Source organism: Micropterus dolomieu, linkage group LG16, assembly GCF_021292245.1.
Source record: "Micropterus dolomieu isolate WLL.071019.BEF.003 ecotype Adirondacks linkage group LG16, ASM2129224v1, whole genome shotgun sequence".
Lineage (NCBI taxonomy): Eukaryota > Metazoa > Chordata > Actinopteri > Centrarchiformes > Centrarchidae > Micropterus > Micropterus dolomieu.
The window spans coordinates 18,373,586-18,389,855 of NC_060165.1; the positions used below are offsets into that span (position 1 = coordinate 18,373,586).

At 39.4% G+C, this 16,270-nt stretch overlaps 4 protein-coding genes across 13 annotated transcripts in view; 1 reads left to right on the plus strand and 3 right to left on the minus strand.

Moving 5' to 3' along the window:
• Window positions 1-4,010, minus strand: part of tulp3 (TUB like protein 3) — a 26,283-nt gene extending 22,273 nt beyond the window's left edge. Inside the window, exons 1-2 of one of the 2 annotated variants that reach the window (XM_046071733.1) lie at window positions 3,908-3,963; window positions 99-193 (exon numbers count right to left, since the gene is read on the minus strand). In XM_046071733.1, coding sequence (XP_045927689.1) covers window positions 99-154 — 56 coding nt within the window. In that variant the 5' untranslated portion in view covers window positions 155-193; window positions 3,908-3,963. Of the gene's footprint in view, window positions 1-98; window positions 194-3,907 lie in introns of both variants that reach the window. The other variant, XM_046071734.1, reaches the window with a different exon arrangement.
• Window positions 4,011-4,770: 760 nt separating this feature from the next.
• Window positions 4,771-6,945, minus strand: rhno1 (RAD9-HUS1-RAD1 interacting nuclear orphan 1). Of its 2 annotated transcripts, none has more exons than XM_046072130.1 (3): window positions 6,791-6,945; window positions 6,425-6,612; window positions 4,771-6,076 (listed from the first exon to the last, which is right to left on the minus strand). In XM_046072130.1, exons 2-3 carry the CDS (start codon window positions 6,587-6,589, stop codon window positions 5,495-5,497), a joined length of 747 nt encoding a protein of 248 aa, XP_045928086.1. In that variant the 5' UTR covers window positions 6,590-6,612; window positions 6,791-6,945; the 3' UTR covers window positions 4,771-5,494. The 2 variants fall into 2 exon arrangements, with proteins under 2 accessions (XP_045928086.1, XP_045928085.1); XM_046072129.1 differs by having other exon boundaries at window positions 4,771-6,226.
• Window positions 6,946-7,044: 99 nt separating this feature from the next.
• On the plus strand, window positions 7,045-14,346 carry foxm1 (forkhead box M1). 8 transcript variants are annotated; one of them, XM_046071759.1, is made up of 10 exons: window positions 7,895-8,157; window positions 8,317-8,555; window positions 8,700-8,838; window positions 8,987-9,126; window positions 9,887-10,078; window positions 10,208-10,336; window positions 10,693-10,752; window positions 11,092-11,140; window positions 11,283-11,455; window positions 11,690-14,346. In XM_046071759.1, exons 2-10 carry the CDS (start codon window positions 8,355-8,357, stop codon window positions 12,503-12,505), a joined length of 1,899 nt encoding a protein of 632 aa, XP_045927715.1. In that variant the 5' UTR covers window positions 7,895-8,157; window positions 8,317-8,354; the 3' UTR covers window positions 12,506-14,346. The 8 variants fall into 8 exon arrangements, with proteins under 8 accessions (XP_045927710.1, XP_045927715.1, XP_045927716.1 ...); XM_046071760.1 differs by having other exon boundaries at window positions 8,700-8,811; XM_046071754.1 differs by lacking the exon at window positions 7,895-8,157 and adding an exon at window positions 7,045-7,212 and having other exon boundaries at window positions 8,317-8,838.
• si:ch73-352p4.8 (cystine/glutamate transporter) overlaps window positions 13,526-16,270 on the minus strand; it is a 30,991-nt gene continuing 28,246 nt past the window's right edge. The window contains exons 10-12 of the mRNA XM_046071761.1: window positions 15,338-15,487; window positions 15,083-15,260; window positions 13,526-14,738 (exon numbers count right to left, since the gene is read on the minus strand). Of these exons, the coding sequence (XP_045927717.1) occupies window positions 14,674-14,738; window positions 15,083-15,260; window positions 15,338-15,487 (393 nt within the window). The 3' untranslated portion in view covers window positions 13,526-14,673. The remainder of the gene's footprint in view (window positions 14,739-15,082; window positions 15,261-15,337; window positions 15,488-16,270) is intronic.

Here is a 16,270-nt window from a genome sequence, read left to right on the forward strand (position 1 = left end):
AACAAATAAGCCATAAGTCTTGGAGGGCACAGGGAAGATTATTTTCAAACAGCAGCACCAAGATCATAATGTATATGTGTCTGTGTGTGTGCAGCTACCTGTATGACCAGCGGCTGTAGACAGGCTGAGATCCCCCATTCTTTACAGTGTCCATGGATGCGGCTGCAGGAATGCTAGTCCCGGTCTTTCCTCTCTACAATGCCACAAAAACCTTCATCTGCACTGGAGCTCAGAGTTACTGTGCAGTCCTATCTAACGGTGAGCCCTGCAAGCTCCAACATCTCTGCTCTTATGTCACTGACAAAGACTAGCTACGTCCCACCCAGGGGAGTGACAGTTGGGAGGCTTGGGGCTGTTACCATGACCTCACACTTTAAGTAATGCACAAGGATTCAGCTAGGGATAGGTGTGAAGTGATAGGCACAAATACTAGTGTTGTAAAGATCAACCTTAACAGAACAGTCTTTATGTTCAGTGAACTTCAGTTACTTAAGCAGGACTCATGCCATAAGTGCAGTGGTGAATTAAATCATTCCCAATGGCTGGAAATATGTCTTTTAAAAAATTGTTAAGACTACTTGCTATCACCTAAGTTCCCTTATTTTACTGCCAGACTACTTTAAGTAACTTTCTGAAAGACTCAGCAATTAGTCACAGCTCATTTCCTCTGACTCACAAGGTGGCACTGCATATATCAAACCACAGATGCACATTCTGTCTGGCATCTCAGTTATGTGCAATAGTTGGAATTTATTGAGCTTTAAATAGCCCAAACTCTTCTAAAAATGAATGCCCTGTCTACATTACTGGATTACTTTATGTTAGGCTGTATTAGTTAGATATCCTAGTCTGTGTTCCTCATACTAATATTGAAAAGCACATGTTTTAAAAAGGAAACTCAATAATCTGAAACCTATAGATTACCCTTTCTAAAAACAGAACGGAGTGGGGGCCGTAATCTAGTTGCTAGGAAACCAGAGCCTCCCATTCATTTTTCTGTGCGTATTTGCAAGAGCAAGAGAAAGAAAGCAGAGAGAAAATGAAGAGTATGTTTGCGTGTGTTTGTCCTGAAATGTCATATAAGTCAACAGATGATAAGCAGGGGACTCATTCAGCAGAGGGAGTAATTATTGAGCTCAAAACAAATGATGGAAATAAGCGCCAAGAGTTGATAATAATACAGTTTCCCTTAAAGTCCCCAAGGGACACACTCCCCTCATGGCTCTCCTACAGTGATGCTTTAATTTGTTTAGGAAGCGTTACAGAAATGTCAGACACTGTCCAAATTCAAAATCTATCTCTAACATCACACAGAAGCACAGATTTATCACAAACATGCAGCAGAAACTGTAACTTCAGTGAAATGTATGGAGTGCTATAACATTCAATAAGGAGAAAGTGAGTCCATTACAAATAGCAGGGAAGTTTCTTCAGTTCATGAGCAGCAGAGTGGATTGCTCTGGCAAGCTGGGCCATGTGTGTTTGGAATCTACTGGACAACCACAGTAAATCACAACTCAACCACAAACCGTGCTTGTCGCAGAGGTCAACCGCCATCATTGTGGAGATTTCTTTAATTAGTTGATTTATAATAGAATGGTCAACTAAGATGGGTACTGAATTTATTTTCATATATCTATATCTCTTGGGGACTAGATATATTATACATTTGGTAGTTTAGACTGCTACACTTAACAAGTCCTGTAAACCACTAATGTATGTTTCGCGAAAAAGCCACAAGTTAGTTGCTTGATAACTAAAGCTGATGATACACGTAGCAACTTTTAGAGCAATCGTGCAGGGCAACGTTGCCGTCAATGGTAATGAGTAAAGATTACTACTGTAATCCCCTTCCCCCGCAACTCCGCCACCCGCCCCGCACCGCCGCTATCTGTTCAAAACATAGTCGGACTAGCCACTAGCAAGATTGCCCAGGAACATTGCTCAAAAAGTTTCCCCGTGTATCATCAGCTTAACTTCTCTGGCAACCAAGAAGCGGATTAGTCATCTTTCTGAGCATGTTCAATGCTGCTGCTGTCCCATTTCTCATTTTGGTTGTGTGCTACATTCTTGCCATTAACCCTGGAAATGATGTGAAACAGTGCAACACAGGACCCAGAAACTTCATCAGCATCCCACTGTCAAAACAACACCCATGTAAGCAGTCCTGGCAACATTACATTTGCGATGCTGTTATGTAAATAGTCCCTCCTCAGATGCGTCAGCTCTCCAAGCAGACTCTGGGATTTCTAACTGCTTCAACTGAAACCCGTTAAACAATATATATGTGCTAATAAGGAATTGCAGTGTTTGTTAGACACCTGGGGGGGAAAGGGTGCTATACCAAGGCATTTTCTAACTCAGGAACCAAATGACACTGACTGGCACCTCTCAGGTTATGGATTTATATAGTACAAAGACAACTGAATAAGAATATTCCATTTTAAAGCAAGCCACCTATTTGTTTTAATTGCAATACACAATTTAAAAACTTAGCTTTTCAACATCACTGTAACTGGAATAAACATTATTTTTGCATTGTGTGTCTGTGCCTTGAAAGACAGCCCTTGTCTAGAAACTGAAAACAATCAAATAATCAGACTGGGGCTGTAACAGGAAAGGGTGGGAGCTGCTTTGATTTTTATCTACATGCAAGATGAAAGCAGACCTCTGCTCTAGTGCTTGAAACAGTGCATCACAGCTTCTGTCATGAACACAGACATACAGACACAAACCTAATGCTTGTTTGGACGACCAGCTGAGGGGACATCTGCAGATAACTATAGGAAGCACTATAGGAAGCATAATACACTTTGTTATTAATGTATTATGTATATAGCTTTATTTGGTAGGTGAGGACATATGCTACCTTACAGGAATGTTATAACATAGAAATGACAGCGGCTACATAGAAGGCATGCTCAAACAGGCATGCAAACATTTTTCCCCTTTATGCCTCTTGCTTCACTGTGTTCAACACTAAACCAGAGCTTTGAAGTGGAGTTAAGAGTGTGGCTTCCACATGGACTACCCACCGTCCGTGATGCAGATTACTTGATACACTGTAATTAAGTAGAGAGTGCTAGATTTCATCTAGTCATCCTACATTCAAAAACTCCACGCAATCCAAACTAACGTTACATTATTCAGGGAGGCAGGCTGTAATTATGTTTTATCCATAGACTGTATATAAAAAGGTTTTACCTCAAATGTATCGACGGAAATCGCTCAGAATTTTTTTAAATTTGAAACAACACTCCCTGGAGGTTTAAATAAAGAATGCCTGGCTATTATATATATATATATATATATATATATATATAACCTAAACATACATGAGTCGGTTTTTACATTATTGAATAAGATGCGTTCGATCACTATTACTGCGGTCGACTGCTTTCCACGTTTGTTCCATCCAAACAGACTAGTGCATAACTTCAGTTACGTTGTCTGCAAGCAAACCTTAACACTAATAAAGCACGTTAGCCACTTGTGGTACCGTTAGCGTCAACTGATGAATTTCTTTCTTTTTCAGTTGTTCAGCTAAAATGGTTAAGCAGCAATTTGTGCTGTGACACTACGAGCCGTGGCTCGCCCACTACGCTTGACATTTAGTAATTAAAACATATCGTCAAAATGAGAAAATTAGACATGGTAACGTTGGCTGTGTTGTTTTTCTGCCAGCTGCGGAATGTTATAGCTAGCTTGCTCCCATTAGAAGCTAACGTTAGCTGCCTCAGCCCAACCTCTACTAAGCAATGGTGCCTTTATAAAAGTTGGGGGGCGACAGTTAAGTTTGTCGGGTAAAAGAAAACGGTAACTACATCGGCTAGCTTTTCATTCCACAGTTGACCAAACAGAACAAATACTAACACAACCGTACAAGCAATGTATGTTTTATTTTTACCTTATGCTGTAGTAACTCATGTTTATCCACGGTTGCTAAGGAAGATCCTCGTGCAGCAGTACACTTTTTGTGGAGGCGGCTGAGCCCTCTGTAACGCAGCCCTTAGTTACCGAACGCACTAAGAACGGGCGTTCCTATTGGTCCGCCGATTATTTAGGTAGAAGTTAATTGGCGCATACCTAGGAGAGGGCTGGACAGTTGTCCTCCGCAGAGAGCTCTTGATCGTTCCTTTAACTTGAAAAATATTATCGCTTTAATTCCAAATGCGCCTCACAGGCGTCAAAAGAAAACGGATTGTCACAGAAAATGTAATTAAACATTTTGGCACAGTCAGTTACCATGACAATAAATAGTTACAGAAACTCAATGAACACACCAAGACATCTATTCATATTACTGTAATCCTTCATCTCTGAAATGGTCAGAAAAATAAGCAGCAATTCAGGAGAGTCCTGAACCATCCCTTAGTTATGCTATTAGAGGTCTAGACTGCCGGGGGACTTCACATGATGCACTGAGCTCCCTCTTTCTTCCTCTCTCTCTCTCCATCTGTATGCAACCTCATCCCATCAATACATGTTACTAACTAGACATCTTCCCTTTCCTATAGTCTTGTGCTTTCTTGTCCCTCTCTCCTCCTATCACTTTCTGCAGGTGTTTCTAGCCTGGATCTGTGGTTACAAGTCAAGTCAAGTTAAAAGGAAGGTTTTCCTTGCCTCTGTCGCCAAGTACTTGCTAGTGGTGGGAATTGTTGGGTTGTTGTGAAGAAGGGTACAGTCCAGAGCTGCTCTAAAAGAAAAGCGCAAAGAGATAACAGTTGTTGTGAATTGGCACTATATAAATAAAATTGAATAAAAGTGAACTAAATTGAATAGAAAAGTTTTAATAAACTAAGACTTATACATTTATTCCATATATTTTACACAACACATTTGAGAGACAAAAAGAAATTTTAATTTATATACAGCATTGCTTACGATCACCAACAGCGGTGCTCAGATGATCCTCCAGCAGCACCCTTGGTTTTTTACACCAGTGACTCAAGATTTTATGTCACTGGCAAAAGGATATAGTGTTTGCTCAATGTTGGGCATGTGATATCAGTTACAGTCCATATGAACACAACCTTTTTTCATATATCTGCTATTAATATGCTGATGCATAAGAATAACAAACAATAGGTTTGTTTTGCAAGAGTTCACAATTGGGGTTTAACATAATCTATAACATTACAGTATAATTGGGATCTGTCTTAACAAAATTCTCTTATGGAAAAAATACCTGCTTCTTGGATATTAAAGTAATAACTGCAATTTTTATTTGATTTGGTCATTTGATTCCTACAATCATAAGTATGATGGCTGTGCAGAGGGGGTTGGTGAGAGTGTTATTTCATAACAATCTTAAATGACGTAAACAGTTAGTAAATTGAAATGTCATCATCACTTTAGAAAGCAGCAGCTCTGTTCAGTCCAATACAAATAGTTCATAGAAAGAATACAGATCATAGAAGTGGTCCAATGAATAATCAACATTTCATCTCTTGTTGACACCATTGCCTAATCCTCTTCTTACCAACTCTCAACATCATCTGTGAATTAACGTGTCTGAAGCAGAGAGATGGCCCCTCTCTTTTAACAACAACATCAAACCCCTCCTCCTCCTCCATGTCACCTTCACCCCATAATCCCTCTCTGGTGTGTCAGCCACCAAAATGTCAGGTGGCTGATTACATGGTGGTGTACACAGCTGAGGCAGTAGCAAGTGTAAGGGGGTGGAGGATGGAGAACTGCTCCCTTCTTGCATTACTTTTGGCGTATCCACATCAGGTGGTGGACCAACACTGCTGACCTCAGTGGTGCTGAACGTATTTGAGGCAGGTGTTGAAGCACCATCTGGTGGAATTCCTGTCACGTGAATAGACAGAGTTTCAGGTGGGTCCAAAAATCTGCTGGAGGATGCAGCACCATCAGAAAGTCTCTCACCATTTCCTTTTCTGAGAGAGCTCGTCTTTCTCTTTGGTGTGTCTGAGTACTGTGCACTTGAAACTGTCCTTTTGATTCGGCATGAGCCCAGTGGTTGATTTCCCACATCAGACACAGCAGAACACTCTGTAGCCTTCTTTGTGCGTGTACTCTTCGGTTGGTGAGACTGGTCTCTTGACCTTGTCTGAAACAATAATGAGGGGAATTTGCATACACTGTTTTTCCTGGACAACTGACTGCAACTGTCAAGGATGCTTGTGGCAGAGTGGCATTTCCTCCTCCCTCGTCTCGCTGGAGGTGCAGCTGCAACTGAACTATCAAATTGTGGACTTACCTAAAAGATTAGAAGTACAAATATTTTAACAAATATTGTGTGAAATAACAGTCAGGTTATCTGCAGACACTGAACAGATTCAGTCATGCTTAATCACACTTTAACAGTGAGCTCTGTTGCTGAATAGCAGTGTCTTCAACCACAAAGCCAAAATTAATGAACAACTTATGAAGGTAAATATGGTGCAAAACAACTTACCCAAGACTTAAGAGTTGAGCTGTTGTGTTCTTGTGTCTCCGTGAAAAAATCTTTGGGATTGAGTGCTGCTCGGACTTCAGGCACATTTTGGAGTCTGGCTCCACACAAAGACCGTTCCAGGAACAGCAGGGGAGGCTTCTCTGTTTTAACGGCTTTACGGGGCATTAATAGAAATAATTCATGAAGACCTGGTGGAATGCAAACAACACTAAATCAATAAAATAAGTGTCCGATTCAAATATCAGACTTTTACTATTCGCAAAGCCAGATTAACATTACGGTTTAACGTTAGATATCCACAGCCGTCTGTTTAACGTTATCTTCGAACATGTTTATTCGCAGCTACAAGCCCGATATTATACATACCTTAATGTGGTACGTCGCGCATGACATAGCTATCATCGCCAACAACTGATATATGTATAAAAAGTTAGTTATTCCATTATCGTCGTCTATTATTAACTTATTTTGTTTCCGTCTTCTCGTTAGTTATTATTTCCCGGTTTGCACCAAAGTAGCCTCTGATTGGTGCACATGGTGGGTTTTTGTCTTGCTGCTATTGGTGCACATTTGTACCATGTGATCAAAGAGACTGCGGCTGCACCCACAGCGCCAAAATTCAAAAACGTTTCTGAATCGACCAGACGACATGTAAATAAAACTAAAGTGAAAGAACAGCATAGATATCATGGATCCTTTTATTTAATATCGAATATGAACAGAGTCGTTCCACTACTGGTAGGAGTCCAGCCAAGCGGAATTTCCGGAAACATCACAGTAATATGAAGGTTTGGCTTTATCTAGTTTTGTTGTTCGTTATAATAAAGTATGTAGCTAGCTAGCTAACTTAATGTTAGCTATTACGTGATGCCCAGCCACCTTAGTAAGCTAACTTAGCTTAGCGTCCAGCCATAGATAGCTGACGTTAACGTTAGCTGGGCTTGCCGGGTGCAAAGCTATTCTGTATTTTCTTCAGACGTTTCCTCATTGAAGTGTCCATAACAAAGGGATGCCACATAGAACTTAGTCTAAGCATTGTTACTTTTTCTTCAAATGCACATCTGTATAAAAATAATTTCAAATGTTTTGTCAATAATGACAAACAAACCTTTAATTCGGCACACCTCATAAACAATGCAGCGCTTGTTTTAAGATCATTTTCACTGTTTTCATTACCGCTTAACTTAAGTTAATTGTTTTGGCTAACGTTAGATAACGTTAACGTTAACTAGAGGGCGATAACGTTAGAAAGCAGTATGAATCGGCTGCATAATTTGGAATTCTATGAGTTGGAAGGGCTATCAAGTAGCCGAGGGTTTTTTTATATTTAAATAAGTCAACTATGAATCCATACAAACGTTGGATGTTTGCAAGGAAATCTGCAGTTAACGTTACACCAAACACGTCGTCAACTAAAGACATTTGACGTTAACGACTGTTGTTCTAGAAGGCATGAGTCGCCAGGGAACATAACTAAGCACTTTCTGAAAATAGGCTGCTAAACTGACCAGTTGCACAGCTAAAAAACGGACACACGGAAAATGAGGAGCTCTATTTCATCCTGAGATCTATTGTTAACATACAGCCCATCACAGCAGTGTTCTGACTGGTGTTTGATAAGAATTGATTTCTTCGTGTCAATTAGCGGGCGGAGGAACGGTTTGAATACAGAAAGGCTTAACTGTTAACTAGCTAACCCTAACTAGTAACTTGGCATTCATACCGTCTGCTAGGTAACGTTAAACGGTAATCTACTGGTATTTCTAGTTAGGACTGTGTGTTTGTATGATACATGCTAGGTAGTTGCTGCAAAAGACTGCATTTTATTTTTACCATTGTGTAGCAGGCTTCAAAATAATCAAAGTATTTGACTTTGTGCTATTTTTGTACAGAAAACCAGTGAACACCAAGGAGCATTTTCAATGATTTAATGACCATGAGACGGAGCCCAAGGAGACCCCTGATCCTCAGAAGACGAAAGCTGCCTTTTCAGCAAAATGATCCGCCAGTATCTGAGTTGCAAGGCCAACCTGGTGCATCAGGCTCCAAAGAACCTTCTAATTCAGCTGCCAGTCAGTGCTTCCCTGATGGCATCCGCATTATGGATCACCCTTCCATGTCTGATACACAGGTGGTTGTCATTCCCAAAACTGCAGACCTTCAAAGTGTTATTGGGGTCCTCACTGCCAAAGGCAAAGAGTCTGGTGTACTGGGACCAAACAAGTTCATCCTTCTTAGTGGGAATGGCAGTGCTGACAATGGATCTTTTTGTCAGACTGCAGCTGAAGGGGATGACATCTCTACAAGGACTACAGCTGGACAACCAGTGAAAGCAGAGGAATCTATGCACTCCCCGGATGCTAAACCTCTCACTGGAATTAAACTATGTATGGAAAAAAAATCTTCCTTAAATGGTATTTCAAGTATAATTGTGGAGTGTTAATGTTTTTTTTTGTTTTTTTTTAATGACTGTACCAAAAAGTCTTATTAGCACTGACTTGGTTAGCTAATGTTAATCCTTCCTTTGTTTAAGCTATAATGGTTTTTACTTTTCTTTATTAGTGAATAAGGATCTGGATTGTGGTCCTTTAGATGACAGCCTCACCAACATTCAGTGGCTGGGCAGGATGAGCACATGTGCCTTGGAACCAGAACCTGCCAAGCAGATGACCGACAAGGAGAACCATAACTCAAATTCACAGGTCTGCCTTCTTGTCACCTCATTGTGATTGTAATGTTGATATGAAAACATTATGCTTGTGTGTAGGGATCAGTGATCTCAGGCTTGTCTCAGCATGTCGCCTAAACAACATCCTTGAACTAGTCTGTCTCTCTAAAATGTCATGTCAGTGTGGTTTCCATAGTATTGAGAATGCATAGAACTGTTGTGCTACTAGATTTGAAATGATTTGATGATGAAGTGGCTAAGTTAAAAGTGTTGACTGTGATTTTAATTTGAGGGTAACTGCCAGTGTAGATGTTTCCACATGTTCCACAACAGTAAATAAAATATTAGTAGCAGCTCATATAAGAAAACTAACATAACGCTGCAAGATCTTATGTGAAGTAATTAAATGGAGAAAAAAAGAGTAAAATATAGAGACAAAAACATTATTATGCATGTCGACTTCTGTGCAAAATTGTAGTTACTATGAATAATGAGGTTATTGTAATAGCTTAACTTAAATTGTTGTTGACATTTTATTATGTTATTGATTGATTTTGTCGTTTACATGGGCCAGACATTTTACATCAGTCTAATGTGTAAAATCTTTCATATTCTTATGTTCATTAACCTGACTGAAGTGAGATTTAAGATGTTTTTATGCATAAAATATAGTAGAAATCTCTGTATTGTCCAGGCTACTTTTAAAATGATAACACTAATCTAAATGTGTTTACAGTTTAATACATCTACCATGTATTCAAGCCTCTATTTCTTTTAAATTGTTTCTTTTGTAGGCACAAGATACACAAACGGATGCAGAAGCTGTTCAGCAACCCATGTCAGAGAGGCCACCATACTCCTACATGGCCATGATCCAGTTTGCTATCAATAGTCGGAAGAACAGGAGGATGACACTGAAAGAGATTTACATGTGGATCGAGGACCACTTCCCTTACTTCAGAGAGGTAGCCAAACCAGGATGGAAGGTACTTTAGAACTGAAGAATAAATGTATAATCCATGAGCACATACAATATAGCAGACAACAGATTAAAGTCTTTGAGTATCACTTGCTGAAACACACATTCAAAAAATCTTTCTCATTTATAATTACAGAATTCAATCCGCCATAACCTCTCTCTACATGACATGTTCATTCGTGAGACGTCACCAGATGGTAAAATTTCTTCCTGGACTATCCGGCCTGAGGCCAATCGATGCCTTACACTTGATCAGGTGTACAAGGCAAGTATAACTGACTTCTTACCGCTGTCACCCTTTTCACATTCTTCCACCTCTTATAATGAAGGAAGCCCTGAAACTGATTTGATTGTTTTTTTTTTGTTCATCATTTTGTAGATTAGATTAGATTAGACAAATTTGGGTCGCATGACATTAATGCTGTTTCATGGACTTTTTAAACACAAGACAGCAAGCTATTTTAGGATAAATCCCTAATGCTGTTACCTTTTAAAAACATTTCTGATGTGACCATCTTCCTTAACAACTATAATGTCCTTTTATCTGTCATACCCAATGTTGTAGTGCTTTCAAATTTATTTGTGGTTTTCTGCCATCTCATTCCACACTTTTCTCTACAGCCTGGCTGTGACCCAATGACTGCTCCTGTTCCGGTACCAATGCTTTTATTTCCCCACCAAGTAAGATGGATTTACCCTTCTCTCAATTCTCTAGGAACAGTCTTCGTGTCTGCAGTCAGGCAGAAGAAAAGGGACAGAAAATCAGAAGAAGTCCACTTTCACTTGCCTTTTTTTGTCACCAGACCCAAAGAGTGCAGCTGGGCGTCTAAGGTCTAGGCAAATCGTTTTGTTGCAGGAGGTGAAATGAGCAGCAGGGAGGCTGAAAGACTATATACTAAGAAATGTAGCCATCATTCCTCCGTAAAGTGTAGGGACAGTCAATAAAGAGGTCTAACTTTGACTTTCATCTGTTCTACCTTGCCAAACCCTACAACAATTAAGTCAATTCATTTTTTACAGCAACAAAAGAGGATGCTTCCTGATGCAAGAAAAACACCGACTGGCACTGGTGAGTTAACCGAGGTGGAAGGACTTGATATGCGTTAAATGGGGAGAGGGAAAAATAGACCAAAAATGTCGGTGATGTCAGTTTTTAAATTTGAAATTTGGTCATTAAGATGGTCTTCGGTTTTTGTCTTTTCTACGCTCAGAGAGAAGGATGAAACCTCTTCTCCCTCGAACCGATTCCTACTTTGTTCCTATCCAGCTGCCCGTCTCCTCCTCCGTCTACCTGCCGTCCTCAACGGCCCAGTTCCCCCCCTCCTGCTCGCAGCAGAAACGGAACACTCCACGAGAAGCCAAGAGAGTGCGGATAGCTCCTAAGGTAAAGACTTTGTCATGCATTGCAGAATTATGTCCGAATCCTAACGCACAGTCTTGATGTTGTTCCTGGTGATTTGAAGGTCTGTTAGTATTCAATATCAAATATACGTTTTAGATTTTTCACTATCAAAACATGTGCAATCAGCTTTAGATTTAGACTTAGATTTGTTGGGGTTTGAGTGTGATGACACAGTTACTGGTAGAATAGTAAAGTACATGGTTGTATGTCTGACAGGTGACACAATGTGACGTCCCAACTGTGACAGTGTATCCTCAGAAGAACAAAGACCTCAAGGTAAAGGAGGAAACAGTATGTGTTTCAGTTAAATGCGAGACACCTAAGTCCTTTCCGAAGAGACAAGCCAGCAGCTCTCGACGTAAACAGCGCCTGGTTCACTCTGTGCACGATGAGCCTGTCCTCCTCTGCCCTGAGAACACTTTCTTTGACTCTGGTGTAGCCTCTGATGCGTCAGCTTTCCAGGACATGAGAGATACTGAGCTGGATGAGCACCAGCATGAGCAGCACAGCCCCGACCGGGAGTTTTCCTTCAAGACCCCCATAAAAGGTAGCAGCCACCTGACCTCCTCCACACCCAGCAAGCCCCCCTGTAATGTCGTCCCCGAGCCCTGGAAAGTGACCCCTGTGGGTAAAGGGAGCCAAAACGTTCTGGACTTCAGCCCCATTCGCACACCAGGTGGCCTGGCAGTCACACCGCGGCACGATTACACCACCTTCAGCCTCAACAGCACTCCCTTTAAAGATTTGCCTTTGTTTAGCTCCCCCAGAGAGCTGCTCACATCCGCTCCCTCCAGAGTGACGGAACCAACAGACTGTCCCAACGAAAGCCTCACAAGCAGCTGCTCCAGAGAGCTGCTTCAGGTGGGATGCACCACACCGGCTAACCGCTCCATTACAGAGGGCCTCGTCCTGGATACAATGAATGACAGCCTGAGCAAGATACTAGTGGACATAAGCTTCTCTGGTCTGGATGATGAGGACCTAGGTATGGCCAATATCAGCTGGTCCGAGTACATCCCTCAACTTAAGTAGCCTGAGGATAAAAAAAACATGACATGTATGTTTTCCAAAACACTATAGTTAAGAAACCAAACACAGAAACAGCAAAGCAGATGCACATTTATGTAAAATCACCAATCTTGGTGGGGGTCTGTACACAAATGTTTTAGGAAACTGTTGGATTTGAATATGGTTTATGGAGACTATAGCAACTGAATTAAAAGGAACATTACATTTTTTACTCATAGTGGTAACTGAAGTTAATGAACTTTGTCAGAGTGAGACACCAAATATAAGTAGATACATAATAAGGCATATAGCCAAGAATATTAAGCATAGGCAAATATATATTAGGAATATCATCAATACTAACAGTGATTTGTTTTTGCCAGTGAGCAGTTGAGTTAATTAGCTTGAATATAACTATTAAATGAACTGATTTGTATGGATTAAAGGTAAAATCCATAATGTTTTATAGTTTGACATTATTTTATTGATCTGGTTGAGTGTGGTAAAGCACTACAGTTAATTAATTTCATCACTTTGGCAATATATATAATTCATATTACCTGATCACTTGATATTTTCACTATCACCAAGGTAAAACAACTTAACAAAAGCTAACAAAGTGCCGCTTTAATATAATGGATGTACCCTTCAATTCGGCTGCTGCAGCCGTTCATTTGAACCTTTTTTTTATAGCTTGAATACTCAAGTAAGTGCCAAAATGGTTTGCCTCTTTTGTTGAAGTATCATTTAAATTTGCTTTTCTGTTGCATCTGCTTTGCTTTCTTCTAAATGTTTCTGTCTGATGTTTGAAGAAAGGTAAAATAATAATTTAATAAATGATTGGGAAACTTTAATTTTTATTGCCAGGTCCAAATAGCAAGCTGCTCACTTGTTGTCCCTCACTTTGGATGTTTGTCTTCACCTTTGGCCTAATTTTTTTTTTATTGGTTTCATCATTTATTAACAGCCTCTTGTATCACTTTTGTTTGTATCCATGAAACTTTCTATGTTGAAAAATTCACACATGGTCTTGTTTTCTTTATCATTTATTCTACATGTCATAACTGTCTGTACTCTTGAAGGAATCGCTGGAGAAGAGAAATATGTATGTTGATTTGCACATTTTAATATATAATTTAGCTTTTACATATGTAAATGGAAAGACGATATATTGCCTGATAACCCAGTGCCATTTTATTCAGGCGGCCTCCTGGAATCGACTTTTAGATTGTGATGCAGGATTGTTTAGCAATAAACAATGGCAAGTAATAAAAATAGCACTAACCGCAGTAGAATTGTCGATGTACATTAATGGTAGAACTGTCTTCACCTTTTGACTTTATAAATCCTTACAGTAATTGTTCATCTGTGTGCCAGTATCAGCTTAGGGGGCTCTTTGTACCTGCAGAGAGGTACATTTTCCATGCAGTGACTCCTCATGTTATCACCATAGTTTGAGGATAGAATGGGACATGTATACCCATTTTTGAAAAAAGCCACAAAATAATGTATGGCTTTAATCATTTCTTCATGTTTGTAATAGGCTGTGCATTGCAGTGAGTTCTTTACATTTGGTACAGAATGGCAGGCAAGTGTGAAAAGGGGTTGTAGCAAATGTTTTTCAAAGCATGTGCCTTGGTGTGTTCTAAAGTTGGTATTTCTGACAACAATAAATCTGTTGTGTTGGCATCTCAAACATTAAGGTCATGTTTTTGACTATAAGCATGCTTTGATTTGCCTTGCTCTGCTCACATTTAATCAATGTAAATAGACAACCTAAAGTGTATTGTATCTGAAAAAACTACATGGCAAGGTTGCCTATTTTTATTTATATTTGAATAAAGGTTGAAGCCATTTATAGATTGTCTCTGATAAAAAAAAAAATTAATTTATTGGTTCTTACAGAAATTTGTAAAAATAAAAATGATAATGATAAGAAATGTACCTCATGTTCCAGTGGCAATGGCTGTTAAAAACTGGCACAGCGTGTCTGACAATTCACCTTAATTCAGTCTTAATATCCTATTTTGTAAGTAAAATCTTACACTACCTTTTTCCAATTTCTCGAAATTTCCTAGTATCAAAATGGACACTTAAAACACACTGGTTTATACTGTAAACAATAAAAGGTTCTAGGAATAGTTAAAGTGGTATCCAGGAAGTCTGTCAGAAGAAAGCGGTCTTTGGGGTCTTCAGTATGTCTGGACCTCCTGTTGAGCCACTTCAAGAAGGATCTGCAGCTGTTTGCTACAGTAGTCTGGGAATGTTGAAGATAGTCAGAATTATAAAAAGATAGACAGCTTTTTATTTTTCCCAAAGCTAAAGATAAAATGTCCAGAATGGGGTTTAGTAAGCGGTGGGCTTGGGTTTAACAGGGTCTTTGTCCTGTACTATTTCTTGTGTCTATTCCCTTCGCTCTATTATACACAAACTTGTCTATGCTGTAGGCTACAAGCAACCGACCTCTATGTCACACATTACATTTGTTAAGTCCAACATAATTATAAACTCTGACCTCTTTACATACAAGCTTATTTTTTTAAACAAATCAAAAAATAAACTTTAAGAAAGGACGAGTGTGCAGATTTTTGTAATACTTACTGAAGATTCGTCTCCATCTATGGGGCAAGCGAAAGCGGTATACAGTCACATAGTACACTGGGACCCCAGTCAGTGTGAGAGCACAGCTTTGTCCTGTGTTCCAGGGGTCCGAGTACAGAGACAGACCCACGATGAAGAAGCAAACTACTGTGAAGGTGACTGCGATGGCCAGGGGCACCTTTGGGTTATAAAAAAACCAATGATTAGTCAGTTTAGCGTACAGTAATAATGGAAATATCTATCTTTTTAACTTACCTTGAAAGGTCTTGGGTGAAGGGGAAAGCGATATCGATGGATGAGCATCCCCAAGGTTGCCAAGGCGATGAAAAACCAGCGAGCAAAGGATGCAAAGTTGATGAGCTGATAGATCTCTCCAGTAATTAACATCAACACCACCAAGGGATACTGGAGACAGACAATACAGCTGTGATGACATATCTATACTCTGTTGGTTCTATATGGTGATGTAGCCGAGAGTAAAGCATTTTTTATTTGCACAATTCATAATTTTCTATTAAGCATTTAGGTACCACTAGAAATGAGAATTAAGAGCAGGTTCCCTTTTAGAAACATTTCTTAATTTCTTACCAGTGAAGAAGAACAATATTAAACACAAGGGATTACTGAATTCAAATAGAATCAGTAAAATATGGTAATTGCATAGCTGACAGTGACTACAGATAAAGGTCTCCATATTCATTTTTATAGGAAGTCCCAGAACCCTTTACCGTACTGTATGTCTTTAAAAAACTAAGACAGAGAATACACACACATAAACACATGCAAATATAAAATGATTTTCCCAGAATATTTTTTGTTTCTGGCTTATCAGATTTCTTGACACTAATTCTAAAAATAACATATTTTGAATTAAAGGTCATTATAAAATAAAGGACATTGCATTGTATTGACCAGAATGGTATATTAAACAAACTCAAATTTTACATATTTTAAAATTCAAATCCAACATAGTTAATTCTTGACCTTGAAAACAGTAGTTTGACAAAAATGTCAATGCAAACATCTGCTGATGAAGACTATGGGGTGCAAATGAAAGCTCACAGGAAAGGGCTTGTAAGTGGACCTTGAGTTTAAAATTTTTTTAATTCTTTGTCAAACATCCAAATATAAGACAATGCTTGGATGTTTGCACACTTATACCTGCTGCTTTGTCTTGAAATGTTATTG